We start from the raw sequence: 27,904 nt of genomic DNA, 5'->3' as shown, positions 1-27,904 counted from the left end.
AAATGTGTTGATTTTTATTCAAAAGTTACTGTCTCCAGACAAGTACAAATCAGAAAAAAAAAAACAAACAAAAAAAAAAAAAAAAACAAGAGTGACTGAAAAGGAGGATGGGATAATAGACGATAACTCGAGACTGTAGGCAAGAGTGCAGGAGAATAAAACGGAAATGTCCAAAAAGCAAGGAGAGAAATTAAATTTTGTATATGTACACATGATCTAATAAGGATTTATACCGATGTAGTGGTAAGTAACAAACAATAAACAGTACTTTTTTTTTTTTGTTTCCTTAAAAGAGTTTTGTTTTTTACTTACATAAAATAATTAGGCAAAAACACGTATAGGCCGTTTATCTACTTTATCACATTACATCCGACCACCTCATAGTTCATGTTCTAAAAGCCAATTTATCCACCTCAGACATGGAAGATTACTGTGAGGGAAGGTGACCTCCATGAGCATGTGTTTGTTTTTTTTTGTGTTTTTTTTTTAAGGCTTAAGCATGGAATGACTATAAAATAAACGACCTCAGTAGACAAAACATTTCATTGAAACTCGTGTTGACAAATATATGTCAAAATCTAAGCTTTTTGTCTAGCTGCCACAGCGCTGCTGAATAACGTCGGAGTTCAGTACTGTCTGAGTGACCGCCTTACAGGTTGAGACGTTTGAAATCTAGAAGCATCTTTTTTTTTTTTTTTCTCCATTATTATTATTATCATCATCATTTGTGACAGGACTCTTTTCAATGCTGAGAAAAAACCTTAAAAGCTCAATTTCACAAGTTCTTTTTCATTAGTTATATCCAAACTAATTTACACGTAGGAAAAAAGGTAGAAATTCAAAGACGGTATCAAGACAAAGAAGAAAGGAAAAAAATATATAGGAACTTAAAAATACAAATTTAAAAATCTTCCTCGACGCATGGCTTCACATGCTTTCTTTTCGTTTTTTTTTTTTTGTTTTGTTTTTTTAAAGTTTTACTTATACATTTCTCAAACTTTCGGGCTTAAGATTTGGAAAAAAAAGAACAAAAACAAAAAGCACATATATAAAATCAGCACCGATTCATATATAACTTTTATTTAAAATGCGGAGATACCCATTTTAAACATTATGCTGTGAGAATTTAGTTAAGAAAAAAAACAAAAACAAAGAGGTTCGGGGCGGGGGTGTTTTCTTTGAGCTACCTTCCACAGCGACACTACTCTTTCTTCAAGAGGGGAGGGCAGATTTTTCCATTTTCCTAATAAGGAGCGAGCAAAACCTCTGATTGTTTAACAGGGAGTCTGGAACTCGGGAGTCCGGGAATCTTCACAGCATGAAAGGGATCTGAACTGATTCTACGCGGCATCTCGACATCTTTAACCACCAGTGGTTATCAGGACCTCAACTCAGACCCAACAACGGGGAGAGGGGAAAAAACAAAAACTGAAGAGATAGAGGAAAATAAACTTATAAACAAAAAGCGGAGGGGGGGGGGAGAGGAAGAAAAGCACAAACAGAAGGACCTCCATCCACTTGGCTAACACAGTACAAGCAAGCTACTACAGTCTGTTTATAAATTACTACTTCACACCTGGTAACTTACTACAATTGTAAAAAGGGTTAGACATTACAAAAAAAAAAAAAAAAAAAAAAAAAAAGGTTTCTTAAGTTAAAAACACACCAATTCATCCCCATGTTTAAAAAAGAAAAGAAAAGAAACAAAGGAGGAAGAAGAAAAGCTATTGATTTTTTTTTTTTTTCTCTTCATACACGTCTTGCTTTCTACTAAGTTTTGGAAGTGGCCTGTTTAACACTAGCTTCGAACAGGAAGAGCTCACCCAAGATTATAAAAGTAAAAGTTTCTGAAACAAAGTCCTCTCTGAGCAAGCAACACTGAGTGTGGGTTGTCATTGGTCCACGTGGAGTACAAGCCAGAATGTGTTTGTATTTTTTTTTTCTTTTTTTTGTGTGTGTGTGTGTGTTTTGTTTTGTTTCTCTTTTTTTTTTTCTCCGTTATTTTTATTTTATTTTTTCTTACAGAAAACACTTCTGTTTTCGCATCTAATAATTCTCTTTAAATACAAAGCGTCTCTTCTGCAATCCCAGCGTCAGAATCCTCTGGAGTTTAGCTTAAAACATGGACACCCCGAGGACCTAGGAGAAACACATACACACAAGGGTTATTTCTTTCCAGATGTTGTTGGGGTTTTTTTTTAAACTATATTGTTGCAACCACAAAAGCGATTGTGTTTTATGTGACATACCAACTCAAAGGAGATTATAATTAGAAGGAAGAGGAAGCAAATGTTCCATTTTTCTTTCCAAAATAAATCAAATTCATTATAAAAACACTTTCATATCAAATGTTGGAACTTCGCTTCAAATTGTTGTTGTAGATGCTGAAAACTGTAGGCAGGAACTATCTCCCCTGTAGCAGTCCGCCTTACGGCGACTCTGAAGAAGCCTCTGACTGAAGACTGGTCTTATTAAGAGGATTCTCAGGGTTGTTCTTCATTGGAGCTGGAGAGCGTGTGAATGGTACTTTTTTCTTCTTTTTTTTTTTTTTTAAACCACACCATGGATTCTCAATTTGGTTGCAGCCTGAACTTTAACTAGGCCATTTTAACAGACTTTAAAAAGGTAGGATACAAACAGTCGGAGGTTTTTTAAGATGCACAAAATCTGACACAAATTTAATGGGAGATATGACGAAAACTATAACATGAGTAAGAGAGAAATAAAAACTATTTAAAAAATTAGACTGTGCAATAGTGTGAACAGGAGCAACTTCTGCCTCTATCCAGCAACCTGGATTTATCTTCTTCCCATCAATTCTAAAGAGCCTCTCTGTCACAAAAGTCTCTAGTTTGGTTGCTTCCGAAACTCCACTTCTTGGATTTTTATTTTGAGCCATCAGAGTAAAATATCAAAGCATGTTAGCATCATCAAATGTTGGTAAATACATTTTGAAAACCAGGCATCCTTGTGATGCTCTACTTTATGTTTGTAAGTCACATAGAGCCCTGATAAAACACAATGAAGTTTGTAGCATGAAACAAACTTTTGCTAGGCACTACATAGTCAACAGCTCTGCCACAAAATAAGCAAAAGAAAAAAAAAACTAGTTGCAAACACACGGTTAGATGCGACTTTCTGACTGAACAGACTAGTAGAGTTGTCAGAGTTCTTCTAGGGTTAAATCCGGCTCCCGCTGTTTGTTTTTGAAAACCCAAAACTACACAAAAAAAAGACGTAATGACTTTAGAGGAACGATACCGTTAACGTTTTCACGACTGCAACTGGCAAAAAGTTTGTCATAGTTACAGTTTGTTTCTTTCTCTTTTGTGTCCCTCTAAACTGATTACGTTCAATTTGTGCTTAAAAAAAATAAAATATAACCTCCTCCACACCCCCGCCTTTTTTTTTTTTGCAGCCACAACAGAAGGAAAAACTGAAGCAAAGAGAACTTATTTGCTGATGTGATTTTAAAGATTCAGTTTTAGATTAAACTAACAAAAAAAACCCTCTACATTAAGTCCCCATGTTCCCTTTCTGCCAGCTAAAAGGAGAATTGCAGTCTGTCGGTTGTTTGCACTAGCATTAATCGCAGCACCGAGACGCCCAATAATGTTGCACTTGGCCACCAGCTGGTCAAATGAACCTTTCCGAAGGTTTCAGAAGACATCGCTCAGCGCCGGGAGTGTGGCCAAAAAAAACGACTCCACTCCGCTGGACGATGGCCAATCAAACTTCTCGTTTACAAGCCACTAATTTCAGCTTCGCATAATGAAAATACTGGGATTTGTTTGCCAAGCGATAAATAAAACACAGTCTAGAGAGGATGGGAGTGGGGGTCTGGGGGGGAACTCTTAAAAGTTTACCGATTCATCCATGATAGAAGCGGGGTCAAAGTAGTCCGGCTTGAGCTCAGACCTCTCGCGGCGGTTCTTAGACGGCGGCTGAAAGAGGAGAAACGTCGAGTTTTAGAGAGAGGTGGGGAGGGAGGGGAGAATCAAGGCGAGCTCTGCGTCAAACCTCCTTACTCATGAGGAAAAAATGTTTCAGAATCAATTTAGACAATATTTGGAGCTGGAATGCACTTACCGCTTGATGCAGCTCTTCCCAGCAAACAGAAATATTTACGCAGGGTGAAACTTAGATGTGGGTTTTAAAGTAAATCTGCATGCTCTCTGTGGCTCTGCTATCAATCTTAATGTTGTACCAACAGCTGCTACTGCCAGCACACAACATAAATCAGTGCTTCTCTACAAGTCAGCTGCTTCTTGAAGGGGTTTCTGTTGGAAAATGTTGCAGTCGGTACACCGAACAAAAACATTTCCATCAGAGGAGCTGATGGAAATGAAGAAAGGACAAATGTTGTCAGGTTTTAACACGCTAGGAATATTTTTTATGCAATTTTTTTCACCGTTTCCGAGGATCTCTGACGTGCCAGTAGGTGGCAGCAACAACAACAAAAGTTCAAGAAGCCATTTGTGGCTGAGGTTTGAAGTTCAATATCAGCAAAGAAAAAAATAATAATAATTTGAAAAACATGACAGCAGCTTGGTGCTAAAATGGTTTAATCTCCAGAAATGTTCAGAAATATTTTATGGGTTTTTTTTTTTACTTTTAAAGTTTCTCAATAGACCAACCAAGAAAAAGTGGATGATTAAAAGTTCTTGCTTTTAAGAATTTGCACTTCTTTTCATAGACTAACTACATCTGTGTTCAGCTGAGTCTGGTGTCGGTGCATTCAAGTACTGGCTCCAACGAAGCAACGTCGAGGTGGTTTCCTCAACATTTATGATTGGAGCCGCAGTGGTCAGACTTTTATGGCTCATTTTTGATCTCTGTGCTGCTTTTGCCTCATTTGTCCTGAAGAAATATAGTGCAGGAGGATATAAAAATGTTTTCTAAAGCTTTCCTGCCAAACATTTTGCAGACTAAACAGTTCAAATTAGAGCTGAGCGATAAATTGATAAATTAAAGTTTTGGTTTAATTTTAGGAAAATCTGGGTTTTCTCCCCCTCCCAAGCAACAAACTCCTTGGGTTTCCACAGTTCAGAGTTATGTCAGAACACCCAGGGCGGCCATCTTGTTTGACAAACGATTTTTACAGCTTGAAAAAAATCGTCATTATTTGGACTTGGAAATCAGATCAAGTCTATGACAAAATACAAATTGGACTAAGATTTTTCTTATTTTAATAAAAAATAAAGTCATAATGTTATAGCTGTAGTAACAGGAGAATAAAGTCACAATGTTAGAAGAATGAAGTACCAAAAAAAATGTAATCAAATGAACTTTCTTTTTCTCCTGAAAACAACTTTTTCCTCACAATTAAAAAGAAATACTGTAGTCTGGCTTTCATTCTCTGCTACAACTCACAGGAGGGACAATTGAAATAAAGGCTCCTTTGTGAAGACATGTTCTCTCTCATTTGTAATTTTTTTTTTTTTTAGAAAACAAAAAAAAACATCTAAATCACATCTGGTGTGAAAAAGAAATAAAAATCTGACTTTTTTTTTAAGCCATATCCTCCAGTCCTGGTCCAAAGACAGCACAGCTTTGCTGTACTCGCCTTTAACCTTCCTGTCATCTGCAGAAAGTCTCGCTCTCTTGCACAACAGGGGAAACCTGTGGTAATTCTGAACAGAAAACCCATTTAAACTTTTATAAAGTTTGTCTCTGCTTCCTGTATCTCACTGATACTGAAAACGGCTTTCAGTCTTCTTCCTTCAAGTTAGTGTGGTGCATTCATGGATCACCAATCAGGCTAAAAGTCAGATATTTTCTCATGGAATTTCTTTGAATAAAAGTCTAATACAGATTCGGGTCACTTACTGAAGGGAATTTAAAAAAAAAACAAATGCTACTAGAAAGCAGCAATGTGTGAAAAAATAATCGTAAAAATAAATCTCTCAAGTTCAGTTTATTTCTAAACTGTCAGCAACTCTTTCCTTGCGTCTTACCAGATCGATGTCCATGGTGTCAAAGTCCATGCCTTCGTTGAGGTCGTCCATCCGCCCCTCCGATGACATCATCACGTCCTCCACGATGGGCTCTTCATCCTCCTCCATGAGCCCGGTGCCGCGCCGACTGCTGGACAAAAAAAGAAAAGAAGGGAAAAAAAGTCACGTGGTTAGCAAACCACAGCGGCGACCTGCGCCTTTCCGCCCAGCAGCTGGCCTTCGGGGGGGGGTCTTACATGGCGTGCTGCAGATTGGTCCTGAGCTTCACGTAGTTCATGGCTCTCTCTTGCTGCTGGCGCGCCTCTTCCTGCTGCCTCTGGGCCAGCATCCACGTCACCTGGGAACTGGACGCACAAGGGCGGATGAGTTCCTCCTACCTCTGGCGCTTTAACTGGAGATGGCACTAAATGTGTCAGGCGCGGCTTCAATTTCCCGTTGGCCGTGCGCCCGCGAGGCGTTCAAGGCAAATAAATAAGCAGAGCGGGGGCCAGCCGCTTGGCAGGCGGCGGAGTGCAAACAGTTTTGCGACCGGTTTTGGCCTCTGAATTAAAAAGCGCGGACGGGGAATGACTGAGCAGAGTCCTAATGCATCCTGGCTCCGTCCGCTCGGCCAGCGAGCGAACCACCAAACTGAATCGCTGCCCTGGACGCAAGCCTGGGTGAATTAATAAGGAAAACTTGCGGTATTGAAGGGTTGGGTTTCTGCACTGTGGATATGGTGAATTTATTTATTTTTTTTGGTGAGCACAAACAAACCGCTGCTGAAAGGTGATGTTTGTGGCTGAACATTTGGGACAGAGTCTTTTATTTGAACTGGAAGCAACAGCACAGATCAGACTACTCCCTCCTCCCATCACCCCCCGACCTCTGCCTGAGCCTTTTACATTACAGACCATTATCTGTTATCAACCCTGTTTAGACAGCGTCAAGCCACGGAAACTTCTGACAGTTTGACTGCAGGAATAACCTTTAACTCTGTGATTTTAGAAGGAACAGAAGTACACGAGTAAATAAATACTTAAAGTCGGCTGGAAGAAGGCGTGGATCAGGAATCTAATAAGAGATTTAGGTGGACTAATTTTCTTAACTGTATTTAGAAAAATTGCATTACCTTTGACAGGTTTATTCATTTTCCCACACCCAGGGGGATTTTTAGTTTCCACTGATTCGATGAAATGCACCCAAGTGGCACAGGATTATAGATTTGTTAAAAGTGTCTGAGAACGTCTGATCCTACGTTGAGCTCTGTCCCACTATAGTCGGGGGTCTGTTTTTATTTGATCTTTCCTAGATTCAGATTTGCAACTTTACTTCAAATTCATGTGAGACTTTTTCACACTGAGCAGGCTTAAAACATGGAACCTGAAAATGTTGTGGAGGAAAAGGAAGTGGAAGGAAGGAAGAAAAAAAGAAAGAGAAAAAGAAAGGAAGAGACTAGGAAGAGAGCTAAAAGGAAGGAAGGAAGTGGAAAGAAGAAACGAGACAAGAAAGGAAGAATAGAAAGAAAGGAAAAACAGGCAGGAAAGACAGAAGGAAAAAAGGAGACAGGGAGAGAATGAGAGAAAAGAAGGCGACAAAGTAGAATTTTCCTTCTTCCCTATCCCTATCCAGAGCAGGAAACCATCACATCCATACTTTTCCACCCTGATACATACTTTGCATAACGTCATAATGGTTTATATTTTCCAAACTCAGAGCGACTCCTCCCATGTGGGACAGCGATCGCAGGACGACGCGTGAAACTGAAAGCGAACCAGCAGTGGGAGGTGAAGGAAGTGAGGGGTGTGTACTTGTAATCCATGGGAGTCTGGTGGTGCTGAGGCGTCTGCGGATGGTGCTGTTGGTGCGGGTGAGGGTGGGGCGGTGGCTGCTGCTCATGGGGGAGCGCGTAGACCCCCATGTAGCTGTCATCCCGCCCCCTCTTGGGGTCCCGCATGGCAGTGGAGGTGAGATGAGGGGAAGGCAACATGACGGGGGTCTGAATGCTCTGCTGCCAGACGTCGCCGCTGCTGCTCTCCTCTGGAACGAGAAAACCGCCACATGCTCGACCCCGGTCAACATTTAGAGGTCAGCGAACGCTAATCGATAAAAGTTGGCATTCTCAAACCTTCCGGCAGCTTCCTCTTTGCCGCCGACGTTCCGGCCGTCGCCGCCGGGGGCTTCACCTTCTTGGAGCGGACCGAGGAGCCCCGGCTGGAGTAGCCGCTCATCACAGACATGGTGTCGTCGTCGCCGCCCGCCTGCAGCGAATTCCTGTAGGAGATCAGCGGAAGCCAGCAGTCCTCTCGCTGCAGAGCCATCTGGAACGTCATGAAGCGCTCCAGGTACATGTGGCTGACGGGGGGAAAACAGGAAGGGCATGTCAGACGCGTTGAGAGCGACCAACTTGACACACAAGACCAGGTGCAGGTTCCACCAACTGGGGCAGCAGAACGCCAGTTGCTCTGTTTGTCAAAGACATCTGCTGCGCTCCGTATCTAGAGCTGCAGATCTGGAACGCAGCAGCAGCAGCAGCAGCCCGACGTTCAGCGGGAAAACAAGCAGCGAACTCTTACACAGTCCTTTTGTCTTGTCTCATCAGCTTGGAGGAGAACTCGCTGAGGATGTCTAAGAAGGCCAAGTTGAGGGGAGGGCCTCCCTCTCCCTGAGGACTGGGCTCCTTGAACGCAAACTCTATACCGTCCCTGGAAAACAAAACGCAGGGAGAGGGAAAATACAACGCTGTGAGCAAGAAATATGATAAAAACAACTGCTCTTATATAAAAAATAAAAAAAAACGGTATCACTAAAAACATTGCTTTTCACTTAAGTGAAGATACTCACGGCTAAAATTTTATAAACATCTAGAAATTACATTAAAATAACTCAAATTAAAAGTGCTTACTCGACTACTGAAATGCTAGTCAACTCATTTAGTCAAGTGATCATTAACTGGAGTAAACAGACTAAAAATGGCTATTTGCTGAAAGAACAAACACCCTCAGAGAAGTAAGTAAGTTGGGCTGAAACAATTAATCGTGATTAATCGATTGTTGAAATAATTGCCAACTAATTTAGTAATTGATTAATCATTAACTGGAGTACACAGACTCTAAAAACGGCCACTTGCTGAAGGAACACCACCCTCAACAGTGATTACACTGAAACTATACAGAAACAAAATATAGAAATAATAATTAAAAAAAATTACAAATAACTTTCTGAAAACATGATATACCCAGACTTCCTTAAATGACATAGTTTTAGCTTTTATGTGTTCAAAATCTGAAAAAAATAAATAAATAGATAATAAAAATCCCATTAGGCTCCTTTTGCTGTTTAATTTTTAATCAAATAAATATTAGATGACTAAATTTCTTTAGCTGCAGATGCATCCTTTGAGTACAATAAAGGAATGTTATGTTATTGCATTGTAGGCAATAAAATTTGTATTTTTTTATTTAAAAAAGTATTTGAATTATTTGCATAGTTTAATGCATTTCTAAACTGTTGTAAAAAAAATAAAAATAAAAAGTCTCAAATAAAAATAAAGCTGCAGAATGAGCCAAAAAATTATTTTTTCTGATTCATCAACTAATCGCAAGAATAAGCCATAGAATAATTTATTACAAAATAATCATTAGTTGCAGTCCCCATAAAAAGGTCTGGTTCTTTTTATGCGAACCTTCAATGATAAATTCTGTTGGAATAAATAAAACACACAGTTCATCCTTCACTATAAAGACCAGACTGTTTTTGAAAAGTGCATTTGAAAAGTCAGCCTCGGTTTTACACGACACAAACGTCTCCAATACTTTATAGGGAGCTTAATAAACCAGACGTGGATTCCCAGCTAGCGGTGCTCAGAACCGCTCATATTTTAGACACGTTTACAAGCCGCTTAAAACCAAAGTATTTTAAGCCGAGCATTCCTGCAAAGAATAATCTCCTTTTTATACTCTTTGTTTATAAACTCCAACTCCCTGTAATTCTATATTTATTGAAGAGGTCTGGGCATTTATCACTTTGGTTCGGATTACCGTGATTCCACTTTATAGGGCTCAGCTGTCCTATTACATTGTAAAATGAATTTTGTTATGTACTGGACTGCATTCTACTAGTTGCTGGGATTTCCTTTGAGTGTTGGCCTGAATGTTACACTGAGAAGCTAAATAATCCACAGCAAAAGACAAGGTGTAGGAAACCCTTTTCTGATTCTGAGCACACTGCTAACCCAACAACAGACTATCGTACAAGACAAGATTCCTATGTGTGTTTCAAGTCAAAATGTCAAACTGCTTGAGGCTCAGATTTTCTTCCCCCCACCCCCTTTCCAAGTTAACTATGAATTCATAATAGATATTTCTAGATATTTCTACAGATTCAAATGTGGGATCTGTAAAAACCAAAGAAATCAAAGACGAATGGAACGTGAGGCAAATTGATGGATGCAAGACCCAATGAAATTTCTTTCATTATTTTCCGAATTCCGTTTTATTTTTCTGAATTCAATTTAAATCATGTTTATTGACCTAAAAGGTACGTAATTATGATATGACTGAAAAAAACAACAAAAAAACAACACAAAAACAAAAAAAAAAAACGAACAAATCAATAGCTAGAGTTCACCATTTACTGTTTTTCTGTTTCACAGTCTAATGTGGTCCAATATGATTCAACAGAATATTGTTTTTACAAAACACTATGTGCAAAACTAAAATTGTTTTATAGTAAAAAAAAAAATGCTTTAGAATTGACTTAAACAACAAACATATTTGTCCCATAAAAACCAATGATAGTGAAAATGCGTGGACACTTCCATGATGATCTGGACGTTTGTGTTTTATTTATTCAATTCGTCACAGACATCTCCATTAAAACTAAAGTTTCTTGCCGTTACAGTGATAAATTATTGAAATAATCATCAACTAATTTAGGAATTGCGATTAATTACTGAAAACATTAACAACTAAATTGTTAGTTATCGATTAATCATCAACTAGTGTGGCGTTTCCCAACCCTGGTCCTCAAGGCGCACTGCCCAGCAAGTTTCAGATGCTTCCCTGATTTAAGACACCTGATTCAGACATTTGCAGTTCAGTAACAGCCTGTTAGTCAGCCATCAATTGAAATCATGTGTGCTTGAAGCAGAGAAACACCTAAATCAGGGGTGCCCAAAGTCAGTCCTCGAGGCCTCCTGCAGGATTTAGTTCTCTCCCTGGTGGTAGTAACAACCTTTTCAGCATGTCAATGTTCTCCTTAGGTCTTCTGATGAGCCATCATTGGATCCAGCTGCGTTAAACCAGGGAGGGAACTAAAACATGCAGGATGCCGGCCCTTGAGGACCGACTTTGGGCACCACTGATCTAAAACATGCAGGGCAGTATGCCTGGAGGACCAGGGTTGGGAAACACTGAACTAGAGTATAATAACTCAAAAAAAGAAAAGAAGAAAACCTGCATTGCAAAAGGTAACACAGCAGAAGGCGACATTTGTTGAACTTTCACATACAGAATCAACAAGAGCGAAGCAGCAAGGACAGAACGACGCCTTACTTGTGGAGCATGGCGATGGCGTCTCGGGTTTTCACTTGGTCGAGGCCGAAGGTCAGGGAGAACCGGCGCGCCAACTCTTTGATCCCGCAGAACGAGGAGGAGGAGCGGTCGAACCCGTGACCCAGTTCAGACAGCATTTCGTTAAACAGCTGCAGCCAGAGTACACACAAGCAAACAAACATTGAAAATGTCCAAACGTTAGATAAAACACTGAAAATTAGAAAAAATGACTAAACGTTTTGAATTGGTTTAATAACAATTGCCGAGCCAAACCGAGCTTGTTCACCGACCTGCTGCAGACTAAGAATCAACGTCTTGGCACACTGGATCTTATCAATTTGTCGAGTCTTACTCATGGTCTCCTTGATGATGTCACCATAATCGTTGTAATACTGAGAAACAGAAAACAAAACACCACTGATTCAGCTTTTGTTCTTGCAAATTCCCATTATTATTATTACTATTACGATGAAGAACAAAGTAAAACTCACTCTCATGTACTGCTTGAAGATGTCCGCTCCGGTCCTCATTTCTACCACACAGTAGATGATGAGCTTACAATAGGCAGCCAGGAGGTTCCTCCTCTTATGCAGAGCTTCGATCTTTACCGCCTCGTCGTCCTGCTGGCCATCTAAAAGCAAAAAACACCAGAAGATCATAGGTGAGGAGTTCACCGCGGCAGCTGCAGGTGATCTAGAAACTCGGATCTTAATTCGTACCTGTGCTGTTCGTGTCGTCGTCCTGGTCGATGAAGACGTGGTTCAGGATGAAAGACAGCAGTTCCGACTGTAAGGAGTCCTCTGGCGAATAAACCAAAGGCTCCAGGTGTTCCCTGCCTCCCGAGACCATCTGATGGCTGAAGATGAGCAGAAGGTCACACAGGATGGTGAACGCCTGTTGGAGCAGGATGAGAAAATGTTACGCACAAGAACATCTACAAGTCGAGCGGAGTTTATGTTGCAGGTTTTCCTCCCGCCCCGAGTCACCTGTTCTTTGACGGCCGTGTTGACGTTGGTGAGGTAGCGCTGGCACATCATACAGAAAGCCCTCATCTGCTTCCTCAGGTTGACCATGTCATCCTGACAGCAAAATAGACCCACTTCATTAAAGATGTTCAACATGTTTTTCCTCAATTTAACTTCAAAACAGAGACGGAAAGTCCTCACCTTTCTGGAACTGCCCTCGGACAACTTAGCCAGCTGCCACAGAATGACATAGTGGGTGCACTGCAGCGAATGGATGACTATCTGCTCAGGAGAACAAAAGAGGCAATAAAAGACAAAGATGATCAATAATATTGTATTTAGACTCCGTAGCACCTTGTAAAAGTATTAATAACTCTTAAATCTTTTCACATTTTGCTACAAGAGCACAAACTTCAAGGTACGTCAGCAGAATTATCTTTGAGAATCTACAGACTCATCCTTTTCAAAAGAGCTCAAGTGAAGTCAGATCAGATGAAGAGCGTTCTGGTGCCTTAGTTTTCAAGGCCTACCACACATGCTCAGTTGGATTTATACCTGGACTTTGACTGTGCCACTTGAAAATATGAGTTAGCTTTAGGTCGGACTCTATGATTAGGATCATTGTCCTGCTGAAAACTGAACCTCCATTAAGTCTGCCGCACGACAAATTAAAATGAGTTGATCATTTTCATTCTGATGATTAATATTTTTACAGGGAGATTTTGTTTACAGCGACATTACAATCCATTTTCATTTATGGTTTCGGTTGTGTGTTTTTGTTTCTTTTTATTTATCATTTTCAGTTATTTTATTTTGGGCATTTTAAAGGTCTTCCATTTAAAATGTCTTCCATTTTAACAAGTGTTAAGAGTTGTTTACAAAGTTAAGTTTGTTAGTCTTCGAGAGGGCAAACTTGCATCATTATGCCATTATCAATATATTACTTGAGCCTCTAATTATACCAAGTTTCTTGGTTTACCTGCCTTCTCGCCTGGGTTAACTGTGTCTTACTAGCTTCATTTTTGAAAACCATTTCACAATTATGCGCTGCTTTGTGTTGGACCATCACATAAAAATGCATTACAGCTCGATAAAACAGGAAAAATGTAGTGGAGTGTGAATAGTTTTGAGACACGCTGTAAGCGGCTGTGGATGTTTCATTACCTGCTCAGGCATGTCTCCATTCTCTATACCCGTGTTGAGCAGCTTGAAGTTGCTTGTAAAGAGGTCCCACCCTGACAGGTCGTGGGCACTGCGACAAATAAAACACCACCGTATGTTAACGATGCTCTAAGATGGAGGAAAGTCGCATCGGTACAGCGATGTGGTGATGGGTTCATACTTGTGAAACGCGGTGATCCTCTTTAGAGTCGACAAAACCTGATAAGCATCATCTTCATCCGCATCTTCACCCTGGAGAGAGATTTATTATTATAATTAAACTATGTAGAGAGAGAGAAGAACAAAAACAAACAAAAAAAAGGACTAAATCGTGTGTAAACTCGAGGCATGGGGATCAAATCTGGCCCGCCGTAGCTTGTACCTCCAGAATGCAATCAGATAATTGTTTGCTAAAATATTAGTCTCTTAATCAAATCAAAGCCATTTTAACTATATACTGCCGAATTACGTCAATACATGATAACAGAAATTCGTGCAAAATGAACACATTACCGCACTTCTTCACGCAAAAGCATGATTGTGAGATTATTGGAAATTTTCTGCAAAAATGATCAAAAACATTGGGTTTAAGTGACTGCCAACTCCAATCTGCAGGCGGCAGTATTACTTCTACAATGCTGCTGTTTTACTAAATGTGAACTTATCATCCGCCATCAATACGGCGAGTAACAAGGAGTGACATCTACCAACATGCATAAGTGCTAAATTTGTTGAATATATTTCTATTTTAGCTCCACAAAAATTAATGATTGATTGAAATTTTTTAAAATAAAATTCACAGAAACAATTTCAAAATTCTAGAGGAACTGATCAATGTGAAAAAATGTCATTTATTAATATTTTAGCAGTTTGTTAATGGATTTTTAATCCATATGTTTGAGAACATTCATGAGCTGCATGTGGCCCAAAATGAAAATGAAAGTTTGACTCCAAAAGCTCTAGATGCTGATAAAAACCGCCGCCAGGTAGATGCGGCTCCCACCTCTTGTAGAAAGTCCTCCAGTAGCCGGCTGAACTTGTCCACCAGCTCGTCCAGGAGCTGCGAGCGAGCGATGTCTACCCTGTTGAAGATTGTGAACTCCTCGTTGCAGAGGGCGTGGTACGTCTTGGAGCACGACTCCAAAACTTCAGTGTCTGTGTGCTTCTCCACTATTTCCTTGATCTGACGCAGCAGGGCCTCCAGGTGCTGAGGAGAGCGGTAAACAGATCAATAGCCGACGCTAACCGCATTTTCTGAAGGAAGAATCTATTAGTAACAATAACAAGAGGGAAGCTGGAACAATTCGCCTCGGGCCCGGCGGTACAAAGCAGGATTATTGGATCGGTGAGATAACACGAGCCCGCGTGTTTTCAGTGTCCCAAACCATCGGCGTGATCGTTTATCCTGGAAAACAAACCTGCCCCGGAGGAGGTTGGGTTTTTATTAAAAAGGAAGGGATCGATACATGTAAAGCGGAGCCGCCCGGGCGTCTTTCTTGGAGTAATAAAAAGATACAAATGCTTTGATAAACAGGTTGGTCCGTTTTCCCCTTCCAGGCTAATACGGTTAAATTTGACCTTTGCGGGGAAATCTGATGAGAAACGATTCAGCAGGAAGAGCTGAGAGATTCCCACACACTTGCTGCCGATGAATTTTAATGCAGTAAAGTGGAGTGATGTAAAATACCAATAAAATGTTGCGTCTCGAGGTGAACCTAAAGTTTTTATTTTGAAGCTCATGATAAAGATTACTAAGAAAAGCACAACTGGGATGAATAAAATGTTTTTTGTAAACACTGGCAGAAAAATTAAACAATACACGGTTACAAACATAGTTAAATTAGAAAAAAAAAGTTGGATATTGTTGACATCTGTTTTTCTTACATTTAGGGTAGACGTGTCCTGTTTTCCCACATATTTTTTTATACATGACATAAAAAAATTTGCATTCTGGTTCTCACCGATTAATCATCTCATCTTTTGTGCATAGATTAACACATTAAAGTTGTACAGCTGATGAAGCTGATGTTTGTACAGCTGATGAAGCTGATGTTGTGACATCATTTTGTTAAAGTCACATAAGCCAGAAAGTCTAAATAATTCTCCTTCGTCTTACCTTCTCCAGACGTCCTGTGGTGTAAATCTCCAGGTCAAAGTACTGAGGCAGCTGTAACAAGTTAGTCACCTTCTCTGCGTCGACAGCGTACTGCAAGGAGGGGGTAGAGATACATTCCAGGATATTGTTATTATTTTTTGCAACGTTTGTCGGAATCATTCTTGATAGAAACAAAAGTTGGATGCGGCGTTACCTTGGCCAGTAGAGGCGGCAAAGCCACGGCGAAGAGCTCTGTTATTCGTGTCCGATCGTCCAGCTGGGTTTTCTTCTCTTTCGCCGTCATTACCTGATCAAGAGTTGGAAACTAGTTAGAAGACTGTCCATGACACTGGTTTGCTTTTCTACAACCGTAAAAGCTTCGGATGGAAAGTCAAAGCAACTAAAGATGGCGGCACGCGTGACATGTTTAAAGTGTACAAAGATCCACTCTTTATGTCCATTCGCCACATTTTAATAGACTGAGATTAGCAGCATTCCTGGACCTTTACAAAAATATGAAAGAAAAAGAGAAGAAGACAGAAAATGGAGGGAAGGAAAGAGGGCAAAATTGAAAAAAGGGGAAGGAAAGAAGGAAGGCAAGGGAAAATAAAAACTGAAGGAAGGCAAAAGGGGAAGGAAAGAGCAGAAAATTGAGAAAGGGAGAAGGAAGGAAATCAAGGGAGAGTAAAAGTGGAAGGAAGGCAAAAAGGAAGTTAAAACAAAGGTAAAAATGAAAAAAAAAGAGAAGTAAAAAAAAGAAGGAAAGAGGAAGGTAGGAAGCCAAAGGAATAATGGCAAGCAAAAAGTGAAGTAAAAAGAGAAGGAAGGAAAAAAAAGAAGGCAGTAAAATAGGAAAAAGAAAGATCAAGGCAGAAAAAGGAAGAAGAAAAGGAGGTTAAAAAAAAGGAAGAATGGTCCAAAAAATGAAGGAAGTTTTAGAGCTTACAAAAAATTAAAGAATGTCCAGAAAAAAAATATTCCACATGCTATTATTCTCACACATGTGTATTCATGTCTAGAAAATACAGAATCATAATCTATTGTCAGGAATATGAAAGAAAGCATCCCTCCTACCCTCTTGCCTGTTCCTCTTCCAACAGGTGGATGGCATTCAGCAGCTTGACGCACAGTGCACAGCATGATTTCAATCAAAGCTGTTTCTTGTCTATCTGTAAGAGCTACACACACACAAACAATCAGCTTCTTTTGGACGACATTTCTGCTTTATAAATGCTTTTAGTGCAGGACGTTGTGAAGGAAAAGGAGGCGTACCTTCCTCTCCTGGCATGGGGTCGTCCAGCAGTAAGCTGATCATACACTCCCAGTCTTTCAGTAGCTCTGCACCACATTCCCAGAGGGAGTCCACCAGGTAAGCCGCGTGCTCATGGAGCTGAAGGACGGAGAGAGTCAGCCCCGCACGAAGCGGATAAATGTGCTGCGACCAAAGAACGGGAAGTGAGAAGCTTACCTCGCTCTCCAGGAAGAAAAAGACAGTGGTCTTAATGAGGTTGGCGTTGGGGCTTTGCCGGCCTCTTCTTTTCGGGGCGCCCTCCTCCTCTGGTTCTCGCTGACTGAACAATCTGCAAGGAAAATCCTTCGTTAACAGCAGCGAGAGTCTCGTATCTGGTTTTTATTTATATATATTTCATAAATACAGAAAAACAAGCAATGGCTCAATAAGTTCTGACGTACTTCTTGTAGAGGAATTCTCCAGCTGCGACTGCAACCGGCCTGTGTGCCGAGTAGACCAGGTGGTAGACGCTCTCGCAGTCCTCGGGCGTCAAGACCTCATCCGTACTACTGCAGAGACGAACACGAGCAGCTTTACCAAACAGCTCACAGCTACCCGAAGCTGCAAGTTTTAAAAAACTTTTTCCACAACTTTAAGTCCTTTTACCAACATGCCAGCATGACAGGAGTTTTATTTCCATGTGTGGAACGGTTTCTACTTAAATGTAAGACTTTTTAAGACCGTTAAGAATGGAATTCTGCGCCAGAGATGCAGAACATTCTGTGGTGACGTTCTGCATCGCCACAGAAACGTGCAAACTTCGTCCAGCCAACTGAGAAATAAATTCACACTTATCCACGATGGACGCAAAAACGCTAACAAGCTGGCTAGCTAAAAAGGGAAGCCGTCTCGAGCCACAGAACGCAATAATGTCTGAGTGTGACTCAAACTTTTGCCTGACAGAAACGATCCACAATTTGAAAATAAATAAAAACATAAACAGAATGTACAAGATGGTATAGTCCTGCCATGACAAATTTAGGACCTGTGTGACTTTGTTTGATTGAATTTAAGACATTTTAAGGCCATTTGAGTGGATGGCCCAGAATTGCATCAATTAATTGGTCAGATATCAGAATCAGTAAAAACTTTCCTTGATTTACTCAGACAGGTTAAACACTGAAAAATCTGATTTTTCCCCTCTTCATTAAACGCATCAAAACAAAGCCTGGTTGCTGTGATTATTAATAAAGAGCAAGAATACAAAAATATTCTCAGCAATACTAATTTGGAAATGACTAATAATCTTTGTTGGTATTTACTCTCTGATATTACTTCAATCTTTACACCAAAATAAAAACAAATCAAAGTGCAATAATAATTGTAACTTTTAAACAACTGCAGGAATAACTGATGTTTTTCTGTTTTAAATAACAAAAAATAAATAACATGACAGAATTTTTGTTTGAAACTTATGTAAACCAATTGATTTATTTCACGCCTGCCCATCCCTACATGTTAAAACTAACAGACTTACTTTAAGACTAGTGTGAGCAGTTTAATCGCTTGTACTGCAACATCATATTCCTTATCAAGAGTCATGGAGACGATCCGATCCTAAAAACAAATTAAAATAAAGAGAAAAATCTGGTTTAATAAGTCATTCATCACAATAAAAACACAGCAACATGTGCTGTGTTTTTATTTTCCCCATTCTTAGGAAAACTAAAATCATCACTGCAGTTTTAAATTCGTCCAGCAGGTGGTGCTGACCTTAAAGCGGCTGGTGAAGAGCTCCAGTCTTGCATTGAGTTCTCTGTTGTGGTAGAGGCCCTGCAGAGCTGTCAGACACTTCAGACGTACCTCCCCTTGCTGGAATCAAGTCAGAAACAGCGCGGGATATTCAAACTTTTTTTTTTTTTTTTTTTTTAAATACACACGTGAAAAACATATTTAAACCTACAGTCGACAAGTTTACCAATAACAGCAGCAAAGATGAATCTGAAGAGAACGGTACCTTATCATGCATCGTCCATCCCACGTACTTCAGATAGCTGTCGTTGAGGAAGGCATCGCTGTACAGTTTCATCCACACACCGATCTCCTCTATGCAGATGGCCCTGATTTCTGCTATCGAGTCTCTGTGGGCACGAGAATCCGTTCAGAAAAGTGGATGTCTAGATTTTGAGTTTGTCTTCTCTGCGACAAAAAGTTTTATTCATAGACGTACCGATATCGATGAACGAACACTCCTTTGAAAATTGCATTCATCATGTTCTCGATTTCGTCCTGATTTTCTTGGAGCTGAAATAAAACAGAATAATTTTTTAAAAAAAGTAAACAACAGCAAGCCAAATGGGAATCCTAAACGACGATAACTGGAGGGATTGAAACAAACCATGTGTGACGGTTCGCAATGTCACACCTCTGCAAACTGAGCTAACAGATGGGTGCCTGGTTGTATGGACGCTGTTGTATAACAAACTGGAATCGCACGCTAAATAACCCTGCAGAGCAGCTCAGCTCTAACACCGACTGAGTTACAGTTTTGATCTGGGGGGAGGGGAAAAAAAAAAAAACTTCATCCAGTCAGCAACAGGCTTTTATAAATAGAATCACGCTCCACTCCCTGGTTGATCAGAACAGTAGCATTTGTTTTTGCTCATGCCTCTAAACTGATTGCAAAGGTAAACAGGCACTTCAGCACCAACTAAGGAGCTGGAAGAGCGCTAACGGAGATGGACAACCAATCAAAACGTTGAACTCCTGAATTAGTTTTGTTCCTAATCTGCCTACTTCATGGCCAAAAACGTTTCCAAACAGGAAATTAATAACATAAAAGATCCTCCAGCCTGGCTAGCAAACGTCCATTACCAAATGTCAGAGGAAATGTGATAAAGTTTAACTGGTGAAACTCAACTCATGATTCACGAGCTGATCTATAGTTTCCGCAGTAAGAGGGAAAAGAGTTGCATTAGTATTAACACATTGCTAGGAGAAGAGTAGTACACGACCGCACTTTATTATTCACCCACACACTTACTCTCAAATTACAGCTCCACATTAGGGCTGCAACAACTACTCAACATGAATGATGCCAATTGCAAAATAAAAAAATACATTGATGCAAAATATAACAGTAAATTCATCTTATATGAGTATATAGAGTTTCAGGGGACGAGATCATCTTAACAGCAAGGGAAATTCACTCCTTCAATAGCAGCGCTGCACTGCATTTCAACAATATCACATGATCAAACTACTACTACATGACCACCGAGCTCCCCACTCTCCCACAAAAAGTTGGAAATAAATATTAGGGAAGTATTTTGTTTCTCCAATCAGACTGATACCGATATATTTTTTAAAATCACTAGTATCGGTCGATACAGATGTTGGCGCCGATATATCATGCATCACATTTTTGTCTTTCTGGAAATGTTGCTGAATATTTTCTTTCGTTATCAACTACAGCAGCAGGGTAGGTTGCAATGTTGGGTTTTTTTTTTCTTCCCCACCAACAACTGGTGTCATCATGAGCCAAATTAGCATATGGAGGGGTAATGAAGGGAGGGTTCACTGGTTTGTCTTGTTGCTTCAGTATTTAGTAGCCGACTGAGGCGTCACGCTAATTTGTCCATAGGAGAACGCGGTGAAGCTAATATGTACATAGACAGGATTAGCTTGTATCCTTCCGGTGGTTTACTGCTTCACTGTGACAGATGCAGGAGTATTACTGACCTTCTAAAGTTGCTGTTAAACATCAGTGTTGCAGCGTTAGCTTGTAGCATTAGAGCAGCTAGCATGCGGCATTGTTTAGCATCTCATACCCCGACCCACTGGTGGGTGACTCAATGAATCACACAGGGAATCACCCAGAAAACTTGCTGAGTCTGGTGGTAGGGGAGCTAAGGAAGTCCACCAGCGAACCGCAGAGTTTAGAGTAAAAATGTTAAAAGCTGACAGGAAATTTGACGAGGCAATGATGCATTATTGACGATACTTAAATATTTGTTGTATTAAGTCTTGTGTTTTCCCAAATCCTAATAATCTGTTTAGTAATGTTTTGCTTTTCTAGTGATGATTGGTTATCCAAGTGAATGCAGTATTTGAAAGAAATACTCTGGATGAAAAAGACCTGTCTGTAATTGGCTCATGGTGTGGCTCATCGGTATTAACTTGACCAAATAGCAAAAGCAGCCACAGAGCCAGAACAAGACTCATTATACTTTGGTCAGAAAGATGTATGAGTTCACTTCAGTCTCAAGCTCTCAAAGCGAAACTCTAATGCGCGACTATAACTTGGCCGGTATATGGATGCGCTTTTGAAAGTTCTCGTTGAGCGTGCGTGAGCAAAGCCAGTGGTGAGGTTTTTATACTTGACACGTACGTTGGCGCCCAAGCACCCAGTTCAATATCTCAACTATAAACCTAGCTGTGTGGCCACACTTTTCGAGGTTCATGCTGAGCGTACAGGAACAGAGAGAGCGATAAGGCTTTTCTGTTTTACATTTACGTTGGTGCAGTATTTGCTGAAAAGAGAGCCTTCATACTTGCACAACTGCTCTGGACGAACACCTTCCAAATAGACCATTTTGAATGAAAGGTGACCAGCTACAATCCACACCTAGGTCGGTGTGTCAACTATAAACCTAGTTTAACCAACCTTTACCATCACTGTTAGTGGTGTATTACAAAACATTTTATAAACAAACAAGTGATGTTTAGCCTGACAGGGCAAGTAACGTCTGCCATGCCTATAATGGAGGAAACCCAAGCACAAAATACATGCAAAACGAAACTTCCCGAACAACAAGAAGTAACATTGAAACAAACTGTTTACTATTCTATTGTACAGTGTTTTACCTATTGCTACTTCACCAACAACTACTATTAATATTATTAATTATGTGGTCTTATATTTGCATCTAAACATCTGGTGAGTCTGCGGTGCTCACCTCTTTACGCTTTTGAAGGAGAAGCTCCAGCCTGTCGTTTGCTCTTTTAGCAACTATTTTATTCCTCTCTGCTTCATACTGGCGCTGGGTGTTGTCCATGTTAATGCTCAGGTTTAGAGCTACATTCACCAGGGCGGTCATCAGCTTCATAGCTGTCAGGAAAGACATAAATGACAGAGACAAAAGTTGATGCAAAGCAATGTGTGTGAATCGCTGTAGAAACACCAAAACTCTTTCTGTACAACACCAACTGTGAGCCATGAAACACCTTGTGTATATGAAAGGAACAGCAACTTACAGATGTATATAGAAAAAACCGGTGACGGGACTAGGCCAATTTTCAGTTTGATTGGCTCGGATCAGTGAGAACCTCAAGAATGGCATCTTTAAGCTCCGCCAGGTTGTGCTGACAACTCTTGTATGTGGAAGTTTAAAGAAGTGATTTAAAAAGTTAGCTATTTTCAATGTCAGTTATGCGTTTAAAAATTAAGTTAGACATAACAAAGGTGTAAGACAAAAAGGAAGTTGTAATTTGTACTAGTCGAGTCAATTCTGTAGTTCACTCAGGCTACGAGAGTGAGGACTTCAGCAGATAGCATTAAGGCTGAGTGTTTTATAACAGTGCTTCCATGTTGTGTTTATGAGTTTTAGTCGTCGTCTGTAGAGGAAGAAAAGTTTAACTTTTGGGAAATCTATACATTTAAATATAGATACCAATGCTTTTGTTGCTAAACTGTGCTAACAGCTAAAAATGATCCTAAAGCAAGTTCAGAATGTGAACTCCATAATTATTTTGTGTTTGTGTTAAACCAGTAGTGCCAACAGTTGGTCAACAACATGTTCTACATGTTTTAAACGTCTCTTTGGTTCTGCAAGTCTGAATCGAATGAGTGGGTCATTAGCAGGCTCCAACAGAACTTGATGGTATGATGAGAAGAGTTAATTTATTTTAATCAGCTGCAGCAGGGTCACGTCAGTCTGTGTGACTGATGTTAAGACGCCTCTGCTTTAAATATTAGTAAATCCCTGCTTTCACACACCAGATGAGATGTCTTCCCTATTCTTGATGCAAAGACGAGTTGACCAATAGTGGGAGAAAAAAAAATATTCTGAATGTTAATTTTATATGTTTTTCATATTATTCTCAATTAAAAAAATCAAAATTGTAAAAATTATTACTCCATATTGACAAGTCAAACCTTCACAGAAACCAGAGGTCAGAAAACTGTCAAAAGCTTTGGTGCAAAATGTAAATAAATCAGTTCCTACAAAAAACAAAACAACAAAAAAGCTAAATGTAGGGAACTTGTTGCTTTAATTTTCTTTTCCTTTTTCCAATGGCTAGATAAGTATTGCAGTTTCAATCATTTCAATAATCAGGTCAACATAAGACGAGCAATACACTTAAACTATATTTTAATGTTATGTGCACAAATAGATTTCTCTCGGTATGACCAGAAATGTCAATATGTTTATTTTCGTTGTTAGAATTTCGAGTAATAATAAAACTAGCTAAAAACAAAAATAGTTAAATTTTCTTTTTGCATTTTAAATCCAGCAAAGCAAAGTTGGTTGATGTTAAACAAACATCAACCAACAGCATGTACTGTGATGCACTTTTAAGGTATGACAAAAAAAGAAATCGGCTTAGGGACATACGAATTAATGTGTTAATGGGGATGATCTAAATTTTGCTTTATTTTTAGTCAGAAACTGGACTTCAAACTGCTTTTTACATCAAAGAACCTGCAGCTCATTGTTTTTTCCATGCATTAACAGTCTTTAAAACAAAGGAAACAAAAATCATGAGACCAGACTATTTTAAACCTGAAATAGCATCAATCAGAAAAGGCCTGACTGGTGCATCTCTGCTTCCGTTTCATCACTTTGGCTTTTAGAAGAAACTAATTTCACCATAGCAAAAATCAAGCTTACTTGCAATTTTTAAAAAAATGAAAGTGTATATTTTTTTAAACTTACCTGCCAGCGTTGAGGTGTGTCTGAAGGCTCGGACTTGGGAATCTGATAGTCCAGTGAGGAGGGAGATGACCGTGTCCATCATGTACTCATCATAGATGATACTGTATTGACACTGACGCACTAGCACAGAAATGAATTCACAAAAGCTTGTTTTGAACTTCTTCCACTGGGGCCCGGCTATGGTGAGAGGATAGTCGCCGCTGTCCTACAAGGGAGACCAGCAAAACAAACATAATTAAAAACTACAAAAGAAAATCGGTTTTCTGCTCATCTTGGGGGGGAACAACAAAAACAACAACGTATAAATTAGTGGGAAAAAAACTATCGTAATGATATCTGAGATGCTTTACCTCATCGAATTCCTCTGTCATTCGTCGAATGATCTCAGAGTTCTGCATATTGCGAAACATTTCACCACTCACCACGCCTGATGGATAAAGACTAGTTAGAGCACATTTACTACGCTGCCAAAGGGAGGAATAATTTAGGAAACGTATATTTGGCATTTAATGACTTTTGAACTTAAATACCTTTACATCCTGAGCACTGGATGAAAAAATTGATGAGATCTAGCAATGCAACATCTCTGTCATGTTTGTAGGACTCAATCCACTCATCAACAACAGACTGGGGATAAAGAGGAATAAACACATTTAAAAACATTAAAATACTGCCAGAAAACAGTAACTATTATTGTTCTACTATCATATCAGGGGTTTTTTTTTACCTGCATTGCACTCCTGCCCACTTTCACCACCTCAAACAGCATCATGTTTTCCATGCCATTCTCCTGATGGTGGCCATTTATGCGACCTGCTCCCTTTCCACCTTTGCCCTTCTCCCCTGCCGCCTTCTTCCCTTTCTTCCCACCCTGCAGAAAGAACAGAGCACCAAAATGAGGTACGTTTACAAATACAACTCTACACTTTTGCTAATATCTAATGAAAAATCTGTGCTTTCCATACCTTTCCTTTAGCTGTAGTTCCACTTCTTCCATCAGGATCCTCAGAGAAGTCTGTGTCTGAGGAGAATCTGGTATCTGTGTCCCTGGCAGAGGCAGAAAATGTAACAGATTAAACATTTATATCAACTTCAACATTGCCTGTAGGTTTGGGCTAGTCGCCACTACAAAGACATACCAAGGTTTTAAAAAGGCAGTTTCAAATTTCCAATTAAATTGTTTCTAAAGTTGCATACTGTGCATTAGCTCAGTATGCAACTAAGCTAATGCACTGTTGCATACTGTGCATTAGTATGCAACTGTGCATACTGTTGCAATTCATCACTGATAACCGAATGTAGCTTTAAACTGCATTTGGCTACATGGCTGCTATTCTACAGTGGAACTGTAGTGTATGCTTATTATTTAGTGAGCATCATACACCAGCCCAAGTCAAATTGTGTGTATATATGACAAACAAAAAGTAGTTACTTACTGAGGGTAGGCGAACTCTGGTTGTATCTCTGGTGCTGCTATCATTTCTGTAACATCTTCTGGTTAACGTCAACTTTACAACTGACTCAAGATTATTCTCAAAAAGTGAGACGGGGGAGGTTGCATGTGACCTAGAAAATAGTCAAAAGAAAAAGCTTCAAAAAGCTAGTTAAGCAATATTAAGAAACACTTCAATAAATAGCGTCAAATTAAGAGAAAACTATAATGTGATAACATTAATCGGTCTCTGTAGAGAGAAACCAATTCTTAAAGAGGAGGGGAAAAAAAAGTTTCACATGGTAACAGGGGGCGGACACAAACTCTACTGTCACGCTTGCTGTCCTCCTATTGGCTGCTCTTTCCTCGGTTCTTTTGGTTTAGGGATAACGTCATGCAGGCAAGCAGAGAGTTTCATCCTCAAAGACCAAATATGGTGCTGTCCATTCCGCCCCATACATATGTAAACCAATGAAAGGGCAGGCTCAATATCAACAGGCCGCAGTGCACGGTTGTGAAATAGACATCCATACATATCACCTTGAAAAGTAGGCAGAACTTTTTGGGTGTTTTGATTTTTTTTTCTTTTTCCCTAACAATGCAAAGAAATGCAAACGCGTCCTTTGCAATGAAGGGCTGGAATTAAAACGCCAAGAGAGACAAAAATGTTCAGTCCTGGGAAACGCAAACAAACTCCACCCGTGCAATTTGCCGCTCTGGGAGAAGGTCCAGTGCAACTTACATGAGGTATATAAATTACATAAACAGGATCTGAACAATTTAATGAACCGATTGGAATCAACTCAGAAGATATCGATGTTCTACACGCGCAAAGCGGCGCTTATAACAAGATATGTTCCTTAGAAAATACGAGTAAACATCCAAAAAAAGAAAGAAAGAAAAGCGCAGGGCAAACTATTGAAAACATGCGTTTGGTAGCAACTTAGCTCAAAACAGTATTTCTTCAGGTGTTACGATTACGTGCGTTTCCCCGCTCGTGATGGGATCGTACCTGACAAGTCGACACGGTTTTATGGGTGTAGACTGAAAAAGTGGCGCCAAATCGGGCTGCGCTGCTTACAAAGTTGTAACAGAGAAGCAACAGAGTATCACGTCGAGAGAGGCGAAGCCTTGAACCAGGTCTATGTGAATGGAGGCTAACAGCGATTTCAAAAAATCACCGTCTCAATTCTCTCCAACCACGCCGACGCAGCTGCGCTCTTCGTCGGCTCCTGTCAAAATTGACACCGGTGCGCCGCTGGTGCTAGCGCCACCAGCTAAGGAACCGAGGATCTCGGTGTCTTTTCCTCGACGTCAGCTAGTTGAGATCTGATGAACTAAGCATGCACGACTCGGCAAAAACTGGCTGCTTGTTGTCGAACAAGCAAGGCGGCGAACATTTACGAATTATTTCCGGCAGATTTTTCACCTAGAAACTCGGTCGCTACGTCTGTAAGACCACATCATAACAACAAAACAGCGTAAGCTCTACTGTACTAGCCTAAGCTAAAAAAAAAATTAGCCAATACACAATGACGCTAATCAACCATTTGAACGTGAGAATAAAGTCCGCTTTTCCCACATAACACTTACAGATAAAACGTGTCCCAAAGTAAGCACATATTAATAGTTAAACGGCATTTAACAAGCGGATAACAAGTACCGCTAGTTAGCCATGTTAACAGCTAGCGCTAGCCTTACCTAAAAAAAACATCACGTCCTTGCGTCCTCCATCTTGCCTCGGGAGTTCCAGTACCGTATTGCATAAGCACCAAACACTTTGTTTACAAATAAATTGCGGGTAAATGTGTACGTAAAAACAACAGAGCGCTCTTTTGTGCTACAAATTGTGTAATTTCAGCAGTTGTGCCGAAAATTAACTCCGCTAGCCAGCTAGCGACCAAATTAGCTCTGTACCGCGAGCTAGCGCAGCGACTCGGTTCACGCAGACATCCGCGCTCTGTGCTCCTCCACAGCTAGCCTGGCTAGCAAAATACAAATCAACTAAGTTCCACATAGCTCTCCGCCATTTTACAGCTAACTTACCTTGTTGTAAAATGTAGTCGGGGCACAATCGTAACTTTTATTATTCTTAACCAGTCTCTCGCCCAATCCCGCTACTAATCTGTTAAAAAAGAGTTTAAAAGTCGCGGTCAGAGGCAGTTTCGGACGTTCTCTCACCCCGCTCGCTCCGTAGTTCGGTTTGTTGTTTCGACGACCTAGGAGGAGGAAATCCTGGTGCAGAGCTACCACCTAGCGGCCACATCGACCTCTTTAGCAACAAAGCCGATGGCCTGACATCTAGCGGCCACCGATAGGTACTGCACCCGTATTTCAACGGGGGCCTGCACAGACAGGAAAATTTAAAGCGCACAATTGAACAGAATGAATATAGACAGGCTTTTAACTGATTATAGCTATTTTAAACCAGTAAGACTGGTTATGTACTGGATCACCTGTATCTCCCCCTTTAAAACAAACTAGAATTTTAAAAGGTCCACAACAATATTAGGAATATACAAAAATATCACAACTCATCAGCTTACAACACAGATTCCAATCAATTTACTATCAATTAATTTTGCTGACCT

General features: G+C 40.1%; 1 protein-coding gene across 3 annotated transcripts; it reads right to left on the bottom strand.

Annotated features, from left to right (window-relative positions):
- LOC102236683 (cohesin subunit SA-2) lies at positions 1-27,575 on the bottom strand. 3 transcript variants are annotated; one of them, XM_023328416.1, is made up of 34 exons: positions 27,495-27,575; positions 25,318-25,447; positions 24,847-24,928; positions 24,609-24,752; positions 24,412-24,508; positions 24,232-24,308; positions 23,882-24,086; positions 21,902-22,053; positions 19,174-19,247; positions 18,961-19,084; positions 18,717-18,815; positions 18,481-18,560; positions 17,405-17,512; positions 17,181-17,292; positions 16,985-17,102; positions 16,787-16,890; positions 15,927-16,019; positions 15,734-15,823; positions 14,621-14,824; positions 13,799-13,869; positions 13,621-13,708; positions 12,658-12,738; positions 12,478-12,570; positions 12,211-12,385; positions 11,983-12,122; positions 11,782-11,883; positions 11,492-11,640; positions 8,513-8,641; positions 8,065-8,291; positions 7,748-7,976; positions 6,194-6,301; positions 5,958-6,087; positions 3,867-3,944; positions 1-2,139 (listed from the first exon to the last, which is right to left on the bottom strand). In XM_023328416.1, exons 2-34 carry the CDS (start codon positions 25,359-25,361, stop codon positions 2,116-2,118), a joined length of 3,831 nt encoding a protein of 1,276 aa, XP_023184184.1. In that variant the 5' UTR covers positions 25,362-25,447; positions 27,495-27,575; the 3' UTR covers positions 1-2,115. The 3 variants fall into 3 exon arrangements, with proteins under 3 accessions (XP_023184184.1, XP_014328689.2, XP_014328690.1); XM_014473203.2 differs by having other exon boundaries at positions 27,360-27,548; XM_014473204.2 differs by having other exon boundaries at positions 5,958-6,084; positions 27,360-27,548.
- Positions 27,576-27,904: the final 329 nt, after the last annotated feature.

The sequence above is a fragment of the Xiphophorus maculatus genome, chromosome 23 (genome assembly GCF_002775205.1).
Source record: "Xiphophorus maculatus strain JP 163 A chromosome 23, X_maculatus-5.0-male, whole genome shotgun sequence".
In the NCBI taxonomy this organism is placed as follows: domain Eukaryota; kingdom Metazoa; phylum Chordata; class Actinopteri; order Cyprinodontiformes; family Poeciliidae; genus Xiphophorus; species Xiphophorus maculatus.
This window is presented reverse-complemented; position numbering and strand designations above follow the sequence as displayed.

Bases quoted from the DNA above. Each gene is read 5' to 3' on its own strand.
- LOC102236683 (XM_023328416.1), bottom strand. From the start codon at position 25,361: ATGATAGCAGCACCAGAGATACAACCAGAGTTCGCCTACCCTCA. The intron at 22,054-23,881 runs GTAAGTTTAAAA...CTTTCCTGACAG, and splicing joins ACACACCTCAACGCTGGCAG to CTATGAAGCTGATGACCGCC. The intron at 12,571-12,657 runs GTGAGGACTTTC...TTTTGCTGTCAG, and splicing joins CCGAGGGCAGTTCCAGAAAG to GATGACATGGTCAACCTGAG.